The sequence below is a fragment of the Corvus brachyrhynchos genome, unplaced genomic scaffold, assembly GCF_000691975.1.
Source record: "Corvus brachyrhynchos isolate BGI_N302 unplaced genomic scaffold, ASM69197v1 scaffold7, whole genome shotgun sequence".
Lineage (NCBI taxonomy): Eukaryota > Metazoa > Chordata > Aves > Passeriformes > Corvidae > Corvus > Corvus brachyrhynchos.
The window spans coordinates 3,013,992-3,029,788 of NW_008239054.1; the positions used below are offsets into that span (position 1 = coordinate 3,013,992).

General features: G+C 39.7%; 1 protein-coding gene across 1 annotated transcript in view; it reads right to left on the bottom strand.

The window, feature by feature from the left end:
* The window catches only part of EPB41L4B (erythrocyte membrane protein band 4.1 like 4B), a 172,003-nt gene that overhangs the window by 15,765 nt on the left and 140,441 nt on the right, over nt 1–15,797 (bottom strand). The window contains exons 22-23 of the mRNA XM_017739074.1: nt 14,298–14,436; nt 13,781–13,858 (exon numbers count right to left, since the gene is read on the bottom strand). Of these exons, the coding sequence (XP_017594563.1) occupies nt 13,781–13,858; nt 14,298–14,436 (217 nt within the window). The remainder of the gene's footprint in view (nt 1–13,780; nt 13,859–14,297; nt 14,437–15,797) is intronic.

Below are 15,797 nucleotides of genomic sequence, written 5' to 3' on the forward strand. Positions count from 1 at the left end.
TCTTTGGACCTCCCTTTCTCATCTTGAAAAAAACTAGTGGAGACTGGAGTTCAAGGAAATATTTCCAAGGATATTCATTGACTCCTAAGAACCAACGTAAGTGAATCCAAGTCTTTGACTCATCTGATTTGGTGTGAGTTTCCACAGGACCTCTGTACTGCAGTACAGAGTCCCCCTCCCCACTGCTCGATTCCCTCTGGCAAACTGAAAAAGCTCCACTTTGAAAGTTCCATGTTCATCCCGCAGTATCTTTGATGAGACAAGTTCTCTTGGGGCCCCCTCAAATGGTGAACTTGCCATTCCTCTGCTCATTGATGTACACCAGCCCTTCTCTGGACCTTGCAGCAGGCTGAGTCCACCTGTCCTGGAACACAACATAAAGCATACACAGCTTTCTTGATGTCTCACGAGCTGCTTGTACTTTCCTCTCCGTCAGGTATTTTCCTCCCTCTTAGAGGGACTTTGTGCAATCCTTCCTCCCAGAGGGGCATTGTCTGGAGGTGGCTACATGGCTCCTTGACTGTGCTTCTGTCTCCCAAGTAGATGTCAAGGGAGTTCACGGGAGTAGAAGATGTAGAAGGTTCAGCCTCTGCTAAAGCTTGGCTTTGCTGCAGTTTTAGCATTTCACAGATACTTTATGCATAGTAGTTTGTGGCTGCAGTATAAACTACACACTGTTTGCAAGCAGGTCTACAATCACAGTAGTTAAGTTGCCCTGGATATAATCCTGAATCTTCATGTCAACTGCTGTAACAATTTGCAAGGGCAGCCCTACAAATTTTGTTGGTGCTAGTATCTTTTTTATGCTACCTTTAGGGATCAAGTACTCTAGATTTTCACTCTAAGGATTGTAATTATGGGTTGCTAGCAAAAGGATTTCAGAGGTATTGGGAGAGCATGAGGGACGACGGAAATAGCGTTGTTAAATCAGTCCAGTGTCTCTACAGCACACTGGAAGAAAATGCGTGTCCTGGATAATTTTTACAACATAAATTTGCCTCGTGAATATTTTTGAGAAGACATTCTTTGAAGGAAAACAGAATAAGAACAATTCAGATGTGACAAAAATGAGACAGTGTCCATGCTCTCACAGTCTTCAGGATTTTCAGTACTCTTTCGCTGGTGCTGTGAAGCAAGCTGAAGCAAAACATAACTACAGAATGGGCTGTCAGCCCAGTCACCATCCCCTGAGGAAAATGTGGCACGGCAAAATGATGTCACAGTCTTGGTGTGTTGGCAAAAATGCGGACTAAAGATTGCAGTGTTTGCTTGGTCTTTGTTTAAAATGCAGAAATGAAGCAGGCAGAAAGCAGAAGGTACCTGCTGGATATGGTTGCTCTCCAACAGTTGCTGCATTAGTTGAATTGCTGGGACAACTAATGCAAAGTTACCTCTTTTGTCCCTTGGCCTTTACCAATGAAATCAACGGTGATCCAGTGGCAGGTGCCTACACCGCGTGCACAGCCAACAAAATCAAGTGGCATCTCTGCAGATGGAGGCTGTTTTCATAGAAGAAAGTCACTAAAGATGGATAACACGAAGAGGAGGAAATGAGTGTTGTGATTCCTGCCAGTTGAGAGTGCCCCAGGTAAGCCATATACTTCTCGATTTCACTGCCAGCAAGCAGACTGTACATGCATTTTGTACCAGATGGAAAAACTCACCCCTCACCACACCTGCTTATTTCTAAGTATAGACACTGATGGCTCATCACCCAATAACTGTTAGTTCACCATGAATTATTGACACGGAGACTTCAAACCCAGGAACATTCCCACAAAGGCTGATTGATAACCACCTAACACATCTGCCCTTTTTAGAACCCTCAGGATCACATTCCTCTCTTGAAAAGTTATGATAGATTGGCACAAACAGTGTACTACTTGTCCTCAGTCCAACACAAACAGTTTGTCTCTCTACTGTAATCAACCTATACTTGTGTAAGAGGAAAAGCTGGCTGAAAATCCTTAAGTGTCCAGAAACTCAACCCATCACAGTCTCCTTGACTGTCAGGATAGTAAGAAATACTTTGCACTAATTTTCTGCCCCATTTTTCTGAGCTATTGAGCTCTGGCAAAATCCCCAGGAGTTTATACAGTTCATTATTATAAAGGAAAAGAATAGCACAGGTAGAATAAAGTCAGTGGAGCTGCAGAAAAAGCGTTAAAATTACAAACTGGTGCACTATTTATAGATCTATACAGAAGGACGCTTGAGTGTATTTTCAACTTCAGCATGTGACCAGCCCCAGGGACTACTGCAGCCTTAATCTATGCACATGCCTACAAATTTTGGCGACCTCTCACGAATTTTGATCTCAAGTACACATAAGAGTGCTGACTGCTGTGCTGTGCTGCAGTTGTCTCACTACTCTAAAAGTCTACTCTGAACTAAGCTTCTATAAGACAATAATAATTTCCCATCATAATATGTCACCTTTTCCAACATGCATTAAGAAAGCAGAGCATTGCTTCTTTAAAGGTAGTGGATACAAAACTATTTGATCCTATCAATAAGACCAACTGGAGTAGAAGCTGGAAGTCTATAAGGAACAAGGTTTTGCTCAGTTTAAGATTCGTGCATGAACAAATTCAATCCCATATCTAGCAAATCTTTTGTGATAAATGTTATAAATAAAAACCTATTTATTCATAATCTCACACCCTTGATAATGAATCACTCATATTGCCAGCCATCAAGCATTAAATAAACACAAAGATTCTGTCTTGACTGCAAGTAAAATCTAGTTGTGTTCAAACACAAGAGCTCATTAGGCATATATCTTTACAGATTTAAACACCTGAATTGTAATATTTTGGCAATTCAGTGCCATGAAACACATCGGATGCCTCTGAGTCTGTGGGATGTTACCCCAAGAGCCAGTCTCCCAGTCTGAGTCACTGCACTCAGGTATGCCCCTTGGCTAAAGAGATTAGTCCCAGCCAAGGGATAATCCAGATCAATTAGGGCTATCAGCACATAACTCACTTTTGCCCATGCTTAATTACAAAAGAAACAGTTCCTTTGAACCAAGAGCACAAGTACAGAACTCTTCTGCTTGGCCCGGGAATGACAGCAGTTTCAGTGCCAGAAGTCTGTTCTATCATTTGAGCAGAGCTCTGCTTCCCCATAATTTGTTTATTGAGCAAAAGATTCAGAGGATCTGTTATTAAAGACATCTCTGTGAAGGCAGCTGAAGATTATAATATTGCAGGGAACAGGAAAAGTAAAAGGGAAATGGGAGACAGGCCAAACAATGACAGTCCTTACCTCGGAGGTCTGCTTGTGGTATCTCTTCAAGGGAAGAGCTACACTGTGAATAAAATGTCCTAGGCAGATCCTGAGCCTCAGTCACCAACTTCCTGCCCATCCCAACAGGAGCTCACAGGCAAGTCAAACTGGAAGCTGGAGATTAGCTGTGAGGCATGTTTCCAACACCACTGCCTCAAAGATCCCTTCCCAGCACCATGTGGTGCTGGAGGAGGCCAAAACACTGTGTCTGGCAACCTCTGCTGATGCTGTGGTCCCTGGGAAGATTATAGTAACTCTTTCAATTCAGAAAAACCCTGAAGTCTTCTAAAATGTAAAAGGAGCCAAAACTGGTCCAGTCACCTTCATAACTGGGGGACAGTGAGGGGGCTTACAGCGTTTACTTTTAAATGTCTTCCCAAGAGCCCTGGGATAGCTGCAGGCTAAGACCCAGGATACTCTCTTTTCTTGGGGGAGGGTAAGAGCAGGGTGTTGTTCTGATTTGTTGTTGGGTTTTGGTTTTTGGTTTGGTTTGGGGGTTTCTTTTCCAATCCTATGCCTGCTGCTTTTTCAGTGTGCTCTCTATGAGCTTGGGAACTAACTGTTCTTGGTGCAGGAATATGCCCAACTTCAGCCACACTACAGATGTGAAGAAAAGCCTTTATCCACACTGCCTCACCACCCCTGCTCTTGGTGAGGAAAAAAAGAGAAAGCACAGTTTCTTCAACCCTTTCTCCAAACCAGTAGCAGCAAGACAGGAGAGATCTGGAGGCCAAAATTGCTTTAGAGGCACACACAAACATGCGGTCTCCTGACCACAGATCTTTTGAAGAGAACAAGCTTTGTCTGAAGTCTGGGCAGCTCAGCCACTGATGCAAACACATGGAATCTATCTGGATGTGAGCACTTGAGCTTCATCATTATAAATTTTGACAGTTTGCTCAACTCGGATGCAGCAGGTAATGAGTGCCAAATCATCCACAAATTCAGGTGGTCAGAAGCCCACTGGGCTTGGCACATGACTTCCCATCTCCAGTACTGCCAGCAGGGCTCTCAGCAGAGCATGTGCATATGGCTTGGTGTGCGTGCCAGTTGGCAGGGACAGCTCCTTCATCAAAATCCGTCCTGGCAATATCTGGCACTTTGCCGGAAGAGGCCAGGTGACATTCCACAGCACTGGAGCACTTGCAAGATTCTAGTCAACCTTCTGGCAAAGGACCAATAAATGACATTAACTTGCTGAATGAGTTTTAGAGAGATTCACTTTCCTGACCTCACCAGCTGTGCCTCCTAGAGAGTAGGGGCTTTTTGTCTTGATTTGCTGAAAATGAGGAATGCCATACCATAAAGCAAGCCACAAATCCACAATTCTTCCATAGTGATGGTTTTATGGACAAGTTCCAATGAATAATTCAGAGAAGTATGCAAGAACTGCTTTCTATTAATCAGGCTCCAAATGGTTGTATAGAATAATGACCTCTGTAGAATTTTTCTTCCTCAGCTCAAAACAGTTTAAAATTTTGTTTTTCAAAGGGTGATATAAGGGATAATGAACAGAAGGGAACCCTTCCTACTGAGTTCATAGGTTTGCAATACAGTTACCATGATAGTTAACAAGCTAGAATTAGAGAAGTCCTGTTTTCTTTCTTCCACAATTGAATTACAATTTTCTTCTATGGTATGCAATGCCTGGGACAAGGCACAGAACTGTGGAATTACCATAGCTGTGCTGAGGTTTATGCAAACTTTGATTTTATCAGTTTGACTTACTGGTTATTCTACTATTGCCTTGTACTAGGCTCTGTATAAAGTCATAGCAAAAGATCTGTCTGGATGTAAATCTCACATGTCAATGAATGTGCTTCTGTTTCAGTTTTGCTTGCTAGTAGATAGACTGAAGAAAATTAAATATATATTATGCTTCAGTAGAGAATTTACCCACTGTTGTGAATAACAGAAAAAGCAGAGGGTAGATCAGAAGATAGGCCACAAGAGAAAATCTCTGGTCACTTAGGTACCACTTGTGGTTCATCAAAAAGGACTGCTACTGCTTAGGAATTCTCACCAGAAAATGACTATTTATTCAAATGGAATATGTTATAAAAGAAATGGTGCTGACTCAATTTTCTCTATACTTAAAAAAAAAAATTTTGAAGGTTTCAATCAGCACTTTGTCAGAGCAGTTTTTAGTGCCTAATTCAGAAATGACATTTTGGTTGGAAATATGAGTTCATTGAAACTAACCAAACATTACTTGAAAATGAACTACTATTTCATTTCAAATTAGCCTGATCTTTCTATCTACCCTTCTTACTACTCTCTGACATTTGGTTCAGGATATTTTCCAAAATACAGGATTTTCAAAGGAAGATGCAGACAACCAGTTTTTACTTTAATCAAAGAAGAAAAAATATTTCATATCAGTTCTGATTATTCAATTGCATGGCAAATAAAAAAGAAAGTTTATTTGATTTTTTTTTTGGTGGTTTTACAAGTTGAGTCACCCAGCCAGTCAAAAAACAGTTCAGAAAGCAGATGTTCCCATTTTCTGCTGAAGCTTGGAGACATTCAATTGAAATTCCACAGAACAGCCAAGCTGTTAGCATCACACTTGCTATCACACTGGAAAAATGTGAATTAGCATTACACATATATCAATTCATTAGATGGCTTGAAAGAAAACAAACACACAATAGTTACTCACTGGAGTCTAAATGCAATTGTCACTAATCACAGTGAGGAAGAGAGATTAGGAACTTCACAGCTGCTGAGACAAAAGGAATAATGTATTTCTCAGGCCAAAAGAAAGGTGATCAACATGCCTTTATCAAAAGTCTTTGTGCCGTAATAGCTTCATCATTATACTTGTCTCATTGAGAGCAAATGTAAAAAGATATACCTGGTTTCAGTCTTTGCACAGAAGCTGAGCATTTTTCTATCACACCAATCACTGTAGAGTGGAAGAGGAGACTCAGCCAGTAAAAAAAGTTGATGCTTTATGCTCTGTGTCTGAAAAGCCCTGTCTATCTATTGTTCACTTTTATTTTTCATAGGCAGACTTTACACCTGCTCTCTCCTGCTCCAAACATGAAACACATTTGCTTGAAAAGTAAAGCAATAATCCGAAATAAAAAAGACACTGACCAAAAGTATGATTGAACATATCAGACCTGATTTACAACAATATACAGGTTATAAAATATTTACTAAAGATTTGCCTTCTGTACTTGCTGTAGGAGGTAGATGTCATCTGGTTTAAAATCTGTTGGCTTGCATTTACTTGATTCCTTTCACTTACTCTGATGTTGATTTCAAGCAAAAGAGAAAGCTGCAAATGCCATGGAATGATCACTTTTTTTTTAATGAGGAGGCAGGGGAAAGGGATTTCAGGTAGTTTTCTTCTTATTTTTCTTTTTTTTTTTTAAGCTTCAATAATATTCATGACCCTCAAGTTTTCTGGCCTTCCTAAACAGTGCTGAAGTGGTGGCAATCTATATCACTTCAGAGGCATTGAGAAAAGCTCTGGACTAAAAATGATTAGTGCACTAATTGCATAAAAGGAGAAGCCCACAGACAGTCTTGCAGTGCCCTGTCCGTGGTGTTTGGCAGATGCTCTTCATCATCAGGGAGCAGACACCCTGGGACCTTGCCTGTCAGTTGGCCTCAAGTTGCCATTACTGCAGTCAAGCACATCCTATAACCCCTCCCATAAACTGATCAAACTTTAAAGTAATTTCAACAATCTTCAGCCACAGTACTTCCTTTTGGAGTAGTTCTCCAGAAACTGCGCTGCGTGCAAATGTACTTTATCACTCTTACAGTTCTCAGGAGAGCCATCTGTGAAACTACAGGGTTTCATGGATGATTTGACCTAAAGCTAAGTAATTTTGTTTGTAGGGTTAGTGTTCAGCCACAGCCCCACTAAGGAAGCTGGGACAGATTAAACCATCCAGCACCCATTTACAGAAAGATCTTCATGTGCAGCTGTAACAGCACAACTTCAGTCCTCCAGCTTCATAGGCAAGTGTGAAAATGGCCACTGACCCACCCATCATACAGGCACAGCAAACATCCCACCACTGTGCAACAATCTCACAGACTTTAGCTACAGAGCACTTTTCTGATTCTGTCTTTCTGCAGGCACACAGGTGGTAGAAGATCCTCCACTCTACTGGTGTAAATATCTTCTCAAATGAGATCCCATCTGCTCAGGCCTGCTATGGAGTCCAGCCAAAGTCTTAAGTTCCAGGACCAGCTCTGCTTGCATGATCTGGCAGAAACCAGATTTACTGATAGGCATTTGCACATTTTATAACTTCTATGAACGTAAAGCAGTCAACTGGAATGCCAGAGGGTGGTTAGGACAGCAGCTTAAAAAGCACGAGGTGATAAAAAATAATTGTGTGTGGCAGAATTTATCACCTCTCCAGGGAAAAGCTTATGCCCTCTTGATCCAAACTATCTTCTGACATTGCACCTTACTTTCATCTCAAGTTTTATAAAATGTTAGCCAGTGGACCATTGATTATTTAAAAGCACTGAATTAGATGATACACGCCTGAACTTTTTCCATTTAACACATTCCCCTGTTTTTGGACACTTTTCTTGCTCGTATACACATCATATCCAGTTTATCACAGGGTCCACAGGTGCAAAGTCAGCAATGGATTTCACTTTGTGGATCATTTTATTTTTTGGAGAATTCACTTTCAATTAGTTAAAGAAATAGAGAAGTGTTGAATCATCTGTCATATATCTACAGAGTGCACCAGCTTGTTCTGCTCAGCATACAGATAATGGGGAAAAATATATTGAGCCAATGAATTTAAATAACTTAAAACAGAGGAAAAATAACAAGTAAATGTAGAAGCTTACAGGTCATCTTTTAGCATTCTCCCATTTTGTTTCTTCACTGGCTACTTCTAAAATGGATGACTGGGATCAAATCCCTAAATAGCTAAGTAGCAGTCAAAGAGTTTCAGTGAATTTTAAACTAAGATTCAAGGGGCTGTCTCTGAGGCTGACACTCAGTTATCTTGCATGTTAGTAATTCAACAGACTGCTTATGAAACTGGCATCCACCAATAAAGCCCTGTACTTTGCAGAGCTACATATTAGTCACAAGTCCTATTTATAATGCTTTATGTATTCACCCATTTATCTGGTTGCCCAATGACTGTGATTGTTTTAAAATGCTCTAAGTCCCATCCCTAGTTTAATAAATATATTAAACTATATTTATATATAAAATACATAAATATAGTGCTTTATATAATCTAAATGATGCTCAGGTAACCTGCATTTGCTTGATGCAAGCTGTCTGCTCCCAGGAGCCTTACACAGCATGGGCCCCCAAGCACTTCCTGCAAATCCCCAGCCAAATGTCTCGTCCTCAGTTTGACTGAGCCTTACAGTGCACCCCTTTGCAATGTGTTCTCATCCAGCTGATGCCCTTTTCTTGCAGCAGAAAAGAATGGTGCTTTGCAGTATGAGTAGATTTAGAGTATTCCTTGAGTTCACATGGAACTAGATTTATCGGCTATTGCTCTAAGTTTCTTGTATTGAAGTTGTTTGCTTTAGCAATTGCTATTCTTTGTTTTTTCTTAGTTTAATATGGAGTTAAAGGGCATGAACTCGAAACTGGGAATAAATATGCATTTGATATACTGCTTGCTGCTTTTACTTCTTATTTCTATGTGTAACAGACAAACTGCTTCTTTTTGCAAATTCTTTTGCTCATAATTGGCCATTACAAATACTATTGATTGAGAAGCTGGCTTGGAAAACAGAATTTTTTTAATATTCCCCTTTGAATCCATTGCACGGTTATTGCATGCAATTCATCTTATACTAAGAAATCTTTTTGTTGTTGTTGTTGTTGATGATATAAAGATGTAAAAGTAGAAAGCTTCTAATTCTGAACTATACGACCCAATCTTCATGAGTCCTTTTTTTTCTTCAGTATTTAGTTCACCATAAGTAAAGCATTGATAAATTTGTGTCTGACTGAGCTGTTTTAAAGACCTTGGGGGCATGCAGAGATACTTGATCTATACTTTCAGCCAGTCAGATAGTAGATACATGCTAATGTTCTTATCAAATATCAGTCTTGAATTACATTATAGCCACTTTTGTTTAGAATTCAATGCTAAAAGGACTGGTTATGGGGGTATTAGAGTTTGATATGTTTGCTTGTCTTCCACTGAAAAATTGCTTTACACAGAAAGTGAAAAGTTCTTTAAAATGAAGGCAAGAAGTACTGAACTCATTTCCCACTCTGTTATTTGGCTCATTGCAACCTTGCAAAATTGCCACAAAAATTTAGCAACTAAAAATCAAAATAACTCTTCTTTATTAATAGAACAAACATTAAAGGGGAGTGGAATCAAAAGATACTTTACTTATTTTGCCCTATTCACTACCTCTTGCTCACTATCTACTGAGAGTTTGCAAGGATGTTTTATCACCTCCATCAAGATATAAAAATTTCTCCCAGTTTCTACCTGAGCTGAGTCACTTTAGAACTGGTTACCTTCACTTTATTTCCAAAATAGTAGGTGCTAGTGCATCAGGTTCTGTACTCTTTCAGACACAATGAGATCACTTTGAATGAACAGGATTGCATAGTAATACTATCACTAAAATAGAAATACTTGTTTCCAACTCATCCTAAATAAAACTATTTTGCATTACACTGAAAGCATTTATTTTTTCATTTTTAAACTATCACACTGGTAATTGACACATTTTAAATGTTGTATCTCAAGCTTTAAATAGGCAAGTAATTTTCTACTTTCTGTTTTCGGCCAATAGATGGCAGGTGAAGCTCTAGAAAATTATTCACTTGATACAGCATGAGATAACCTATAGTTTGAAAGTACATAGCCAACTGTAAATTACTGCTCCCTGATACCTCTGTAGATGTGATCATGACATAGTCCTAGCCCATCCACCTTGCATTATAAACCTTAGTCTAAGTTTAGGAATAGCTCCATGTTGTATGTAAACCTCTTCTTTCTTATTTCTTTTGTCCTACTCCATTAGGTCAAACTGAAGTTTGTACACACTGGCTTTCTGTCTCGTTTGAGGAGGTACTGTCAGAGCAGTGTAGCAGCTGTTACATTCATTCAGGGTCTTAAGACTGAGCTTTCTGTAACTAAGCAAGAAAGCTCTGCGTCCATACATATGTCAGAAATCACACCGATTATAAGGTGCAACAGAACAGCTGAAAGCTCAGGCTTTGATTTCCAGTTCCATAAAAGCTAGAAACACGAGGAGGGAGTGCAGGAGGAGAGAGAGGCTGGTGGCAGAAAGAGCCTACTACACTGGCAAAACTTATTCTAATATTTTTCATTAAGGATGCTCCTAATGTGATAATATAATTCTTCATATATGATGCTGCATTTTTTTAAATCCATTTGCTTTTTCTGAAACACAAAAGCAGGAGGGATTGAATCTTGTTACGTACAAGCTATAAGCATACGGTGCTAAAAGTCACAATAGAGTGCTAAAAAAAGATAAAGATTTTCTTCTGCTCATGTTATAATGATTTTAAGGACAAGTAATATGTTGTAGTCAATTAATTGTAGGATCTAATTGAAAAATGACTAGAAGTGTGCATAAACCACAGGGTTTGAGGACTGCAGAGCACAAAAGGATACCTTTCCCTCTAGGCAATCTGCATTAGTAAATGTACATTATTTCTCTTGCAAAATGATTTCCTGAAATCAGTCTGCCTCATAATTGCCCTGCTGTTACTGGCAGCCTAAGTATTGATGACTAAGTGACCATTAGAGCTCAGCTGGTTCTTGTATATATCACAATATCTCCTCCAGCCTGACCGAGTAGACAAATTTGATTGCTCTCATCCCTGCATGGCAGCCTTGATGATTTCTATTAATCCACTCCATTCAGTAATCCTTACATTTTTATAAGTTAATTTGGTTTTCTGAGCTCCACTTCTAAGCGTAATTCTCAGCATGTATTCCACTGTATTTGGTATCTTCCACTGTTTTGCTGGCAACAGCAGCAAAACATGGATAAAACCCAAGGTCATCCAGAAGCATCAATGGTTAGACACTGAACAACGAAGATCATGCAGCTCAGTCAGTGACTATTAATCACTCTCTACCAGTCATGCTACAGAAAAGAAGGGAGGATATCTAAAGCTGCCTCAAATTAACAGCTCTCCAGTGAACTGGGGAAGTTTAGCAGCATATATCATGACCAAAATAAATTACAAAACCTAATTTTGGATGACCAATTTAGGTCCCTAAGTCTTTCTAGTCCAAACATCAAAGACAAGAGAATAACCCTCTTCAGAAAACCCTTGACTACACAGTAACCTGAATTTCCATCTCTATCACCTCTTATTTGGGCAAATACCCCAAATAAGACAACATGGATGACGACTTCAGATACTGTACCTGTCACTGAATGTGAATCAAATGGGTGCAATTAATAAACAAATTCCCAAGGGCCAGGCCACAGCATGCAAAACCAGCACATGACCACAGACTTGACAGTAACACAATGCTAAGCCGCACATGACTTTGACCCTCAAATAACAGACAGCACATTCTATCACAACAGAACTATTAAATAATCAGACTGTCTCAAAGCTACTCATTTGTCCTTAGCTTGCCTTTGCTTGGAGCCTCTCTCCCTGAAGAGTAAACTTTTCATTCAAACCTCAGCTGAGAGCAGCCTGTAGTCAGTGAAACTGCAGAGAAAGGTCTGTAAACAATACCTGCTCTGTAGAGAACAAGCTGACCTTTATAGATGTTAAACAAAACAAAATGGGTTGATTGATGCTGGGCAGTTTCTGCTCTCCAAAATATTAAAACCAAGAAAGTCAGTGGAAGGTTAGTTTATGAACATACAGTGTGATAAATTATGTCAGTGGGTGGTGGGGTAGGGGAAGGGGAAAGCATGATTTGGTAAAATACTTAGGGCAAAAAGCCTGTATCTTCAGCTGGAAAAGGAAAAAGTGTGTAATGCTGTAACTTCTGTTAAATGGAAAAAAGAAAAACCGAACCAAACCTGTGTTATCTAGAGCAGTCAGTTGCTGAAGTCTCCATGACTCATTTTTTTAAATTCTGATTAACACAGTAAGATATGGTATGTCTTTTAGAATAAGAAATCTATTTGTAAACTCCAACAGATAACTACAATTTAGCCACAAATGTATTACTAATATAAAGAAGGATAATCTAACCTAGACAGAATCATGGAATCACTTATATTGGAAAAAGCCCTTCAGATCACCAAGCCCAACCCTAACCCAGCACTGCCAAGTCCCCCCTTAAACCATGTCCCTCAGTGCAACATCCACAAGCCTTTTAAATACCTCCAGGGCTGTCGACTCAACCACTTCCCCGGGCAGCCTGTGCCAATGCTTTACAACCCTTTCAGTGAACAAATCATTACTAATGTGCAATTTAAGGAGTAATTTGAGGTCGTTTCTTCTTGTCCTTGTCACTTCTGACTTGGGAAGAGACCGATACCTACCTCGCTACAACTTCCTTTCCGGTAGTTTTGGTTTCAGTCTGCCTGTGTCTTGTCAAGCCCCACAGCTCTCATCCAGTGGTAACAGGACACAGGCAGTTACTTACAACAACTACAACACTGTCTCTGAAGCAAAAGGCACAACCCCACAGCACCTTTCCCATACTGTAAACTAGGACCTAACCATGTAGCGAAACCAAGGCCCAGGACAGAATTACCTTACTACAAAAACATTTATGCCCGAAGTGTGGGGCTGTCCTTGCCAAGTTTTTATATGTTTTATCTGTGGTTTCTAGAAGACAGCAAAAATGCCTTTGGACAGCAGAGGAGCTATCTGGCATTAGAGTTATTTGCAATGCAGGATGACTTGGAGGTTGTTAAGGATCGTATTATAATTATGGAAGAAATCTGCTGAGAATCTGAGATGGAAACATTGAGATCACTGAAGTCAAGAGGCTTTTTGACTTCAGTGGGACCGGCATCTCTCCCTGGCTTTTAAGCAAAAGTAGAAATCGTCTACGTCCAAAAAAAGAAGTTAATAATCAACACATTATAGACAATTCTGTCTGAAGTGAGGAAGAGCACCTTGCTAAAGAAACACGGAAGTGCAGATACACATCTTTGGATTGGCTATTAGGTCAGGTCTGAACAAAATTATGGGGAAAAGAAATGACTTTTCAGACAACTCCCGAAAGCAAACCTATAATCACATTAGGAATCTGTGCTAAAGGGACAAAGAAACTTGTGAAATCAGTGCAGCAATGTGTAAAGATAGGAGGGAGAAATAAGAATTTATCCAATAATAAACACATTCAGAAGATCAGCCATAACACTTGTTGATGTGCGCTGATTTTCAGAGGTTCTGAGCTGAGTTTGAGGGAGGCTCAGGATCACTGAATATCAAGGAAACTTACTTTATTTCTGTGCACTATCTAACACACTGCATAGTATCCCTTATGTTTTAGCTGCAGACAAATTATTGAAAACTTTTACATTTTCCTGGTTACAAACTTAAACTATTTACCATTGGTGTGGCCTCTGTGAAATCCATCAGGAGGTCACCCGGCTCCAAAGCAAATGTGCTTCCAGCATCTGTGGAACTCTAAAGGCAAAAAAGAAACCCAGCATTGGAAAAAAGGGCCATTTAATTTCTGTACTTTTGTTGGTTATTTTTGTTGGTGTTTTTTAACTTCTTAAAGCACAGATTGCCAAATGGATTTAAAATTTCACACCATGGTTTTTTAGGTATGGCTACTCAGGAAAGACAGACAACAAAATTATGCACCTTTAAAATCAAGATGATTAATCCTGATCCACTTCCCCCTAATGCTGATGAAAAACTTACGGATTTTAGTTGGGTCTTGGAGCAGGCTCTAAATACTTCCTTACACAACAAATTCAACATATCACTACAACTCTGCATTAAAAACTACTCTTAAATGTAGAATTACTCCATCTAGGGAAACCTGTTACTCACAGCTCCCTCCTACCCTTCCTGAATCATCTCCCAAGTGACATAAGTTCCTCTCTTTGTGTGTTACCTTGCCACCGGGCGAAACCTGTGTTTGTCCTTCCGATGTTTGTGGCGTACACGTTTTCTGCGACACAGGAGATGCTGAAGACACTGGTGTTGATGCTGCTGCTGCTGCTGCCAGTGCTGGAGGAAGGTCATCTTCATCACTGCCGTTGATAAAAAGAGACAGATTTTCTCATTAGAAAATGCCACTGGACTTTTGACTGCACTTGTGTCAGAGGAGGCACTGGTAACCTGTATGTCTGATGTAGAGCTTTGAAGTGAAGCTCCATTTACTCATCCTTCTGTAATGCAGCTACCTTTTCAAGTAAATTAGATTTTTTTTAAGCTTTAAAAATTCCTTTAAAATGGATTGCCTAGGCGCCTCTCAGATGCAAATGGCAATCTTATGGTTATTAGTTGCAAGTAGCATTTCTATGGATTATGTATATATGCATAAATGAACTGACTATATATTACTCCACTTTAATGTTTATTCTTTTCTATGGAGGCTGGCAGCATTGATAAGAACAGATATGGTCACATCCATCCATGGATCTGACTGCTTTAATGGCTTCAGACAACAGCAGATTTGATGCCCATTATGGAGTTAGTCTGTGCTGCTATTTTCAAACTGTTTTCAAGGAATTTGATTGACTCCAAAAAGGATGTCTTTAGAAACATTCTTGTGAGGGTATCTTTTTCCTGTCCCATTTATTCCATTTACAGAGAAAACATTTTATATGAGATGAGGTTGCATGCTTCCCCTGGGCTTTAGGCCATCAAGCTGAACCCTTTCCATCTCAACTGCAGTCACTACTAAATGAAAGCCAGTAAAGAATGTTATACCTTCCTTTACTTTTGTAGAACCCCATTGACTACATATCACTGGGATCAGTCAGCCCTGAGTCAGGATGTTTCCAGCTGTTAATTGCAATTGGATGGAGGTAAACAGAGTCTTAATTTGGCCTACGGAAGCCTTATTACTGGGAATGATGTGTGAAAAGGAAAGACTACAGATTGACAGTTTAATGCACAGTGAAAAATAATGAGAAAAATTACTTCTGCTCATAAAACAGCACCAATTTTTACTACCAATTAGGTACTCACAGTGCACAGAAGCCTGCCATGCCAGCTTGACAGATACTTCCAGAACAGAACTGTACTTGATTTAGTGCCACTTGAAGGCAGCATGCCTGGGCAACACAAAAATCTTCAAAACTACATGACATACAGGTTACACAACCTTATGGTAGGTTGCCTAGTAATGTTTTTTAATTATGATATAAAGTTTTGGTGATTAATATTTTCTTTTTCAAACTTCATTTTTTATTTCTTCTGGGTAAGGATAGAATCCAGCACCACAGCATGCACAGTACACAGGTTTTATGCTGGAAAGAAAATGTGAAATCTTTTGGACCTGTTGAATAGACATTTTATTAATGTAACCAGCCCAGATCTGGGCTGTTGACCTAGTTAATCTCTCTTTCAGAAACATGTAGCTGACAATTTCCCAGTCCTTGATCCC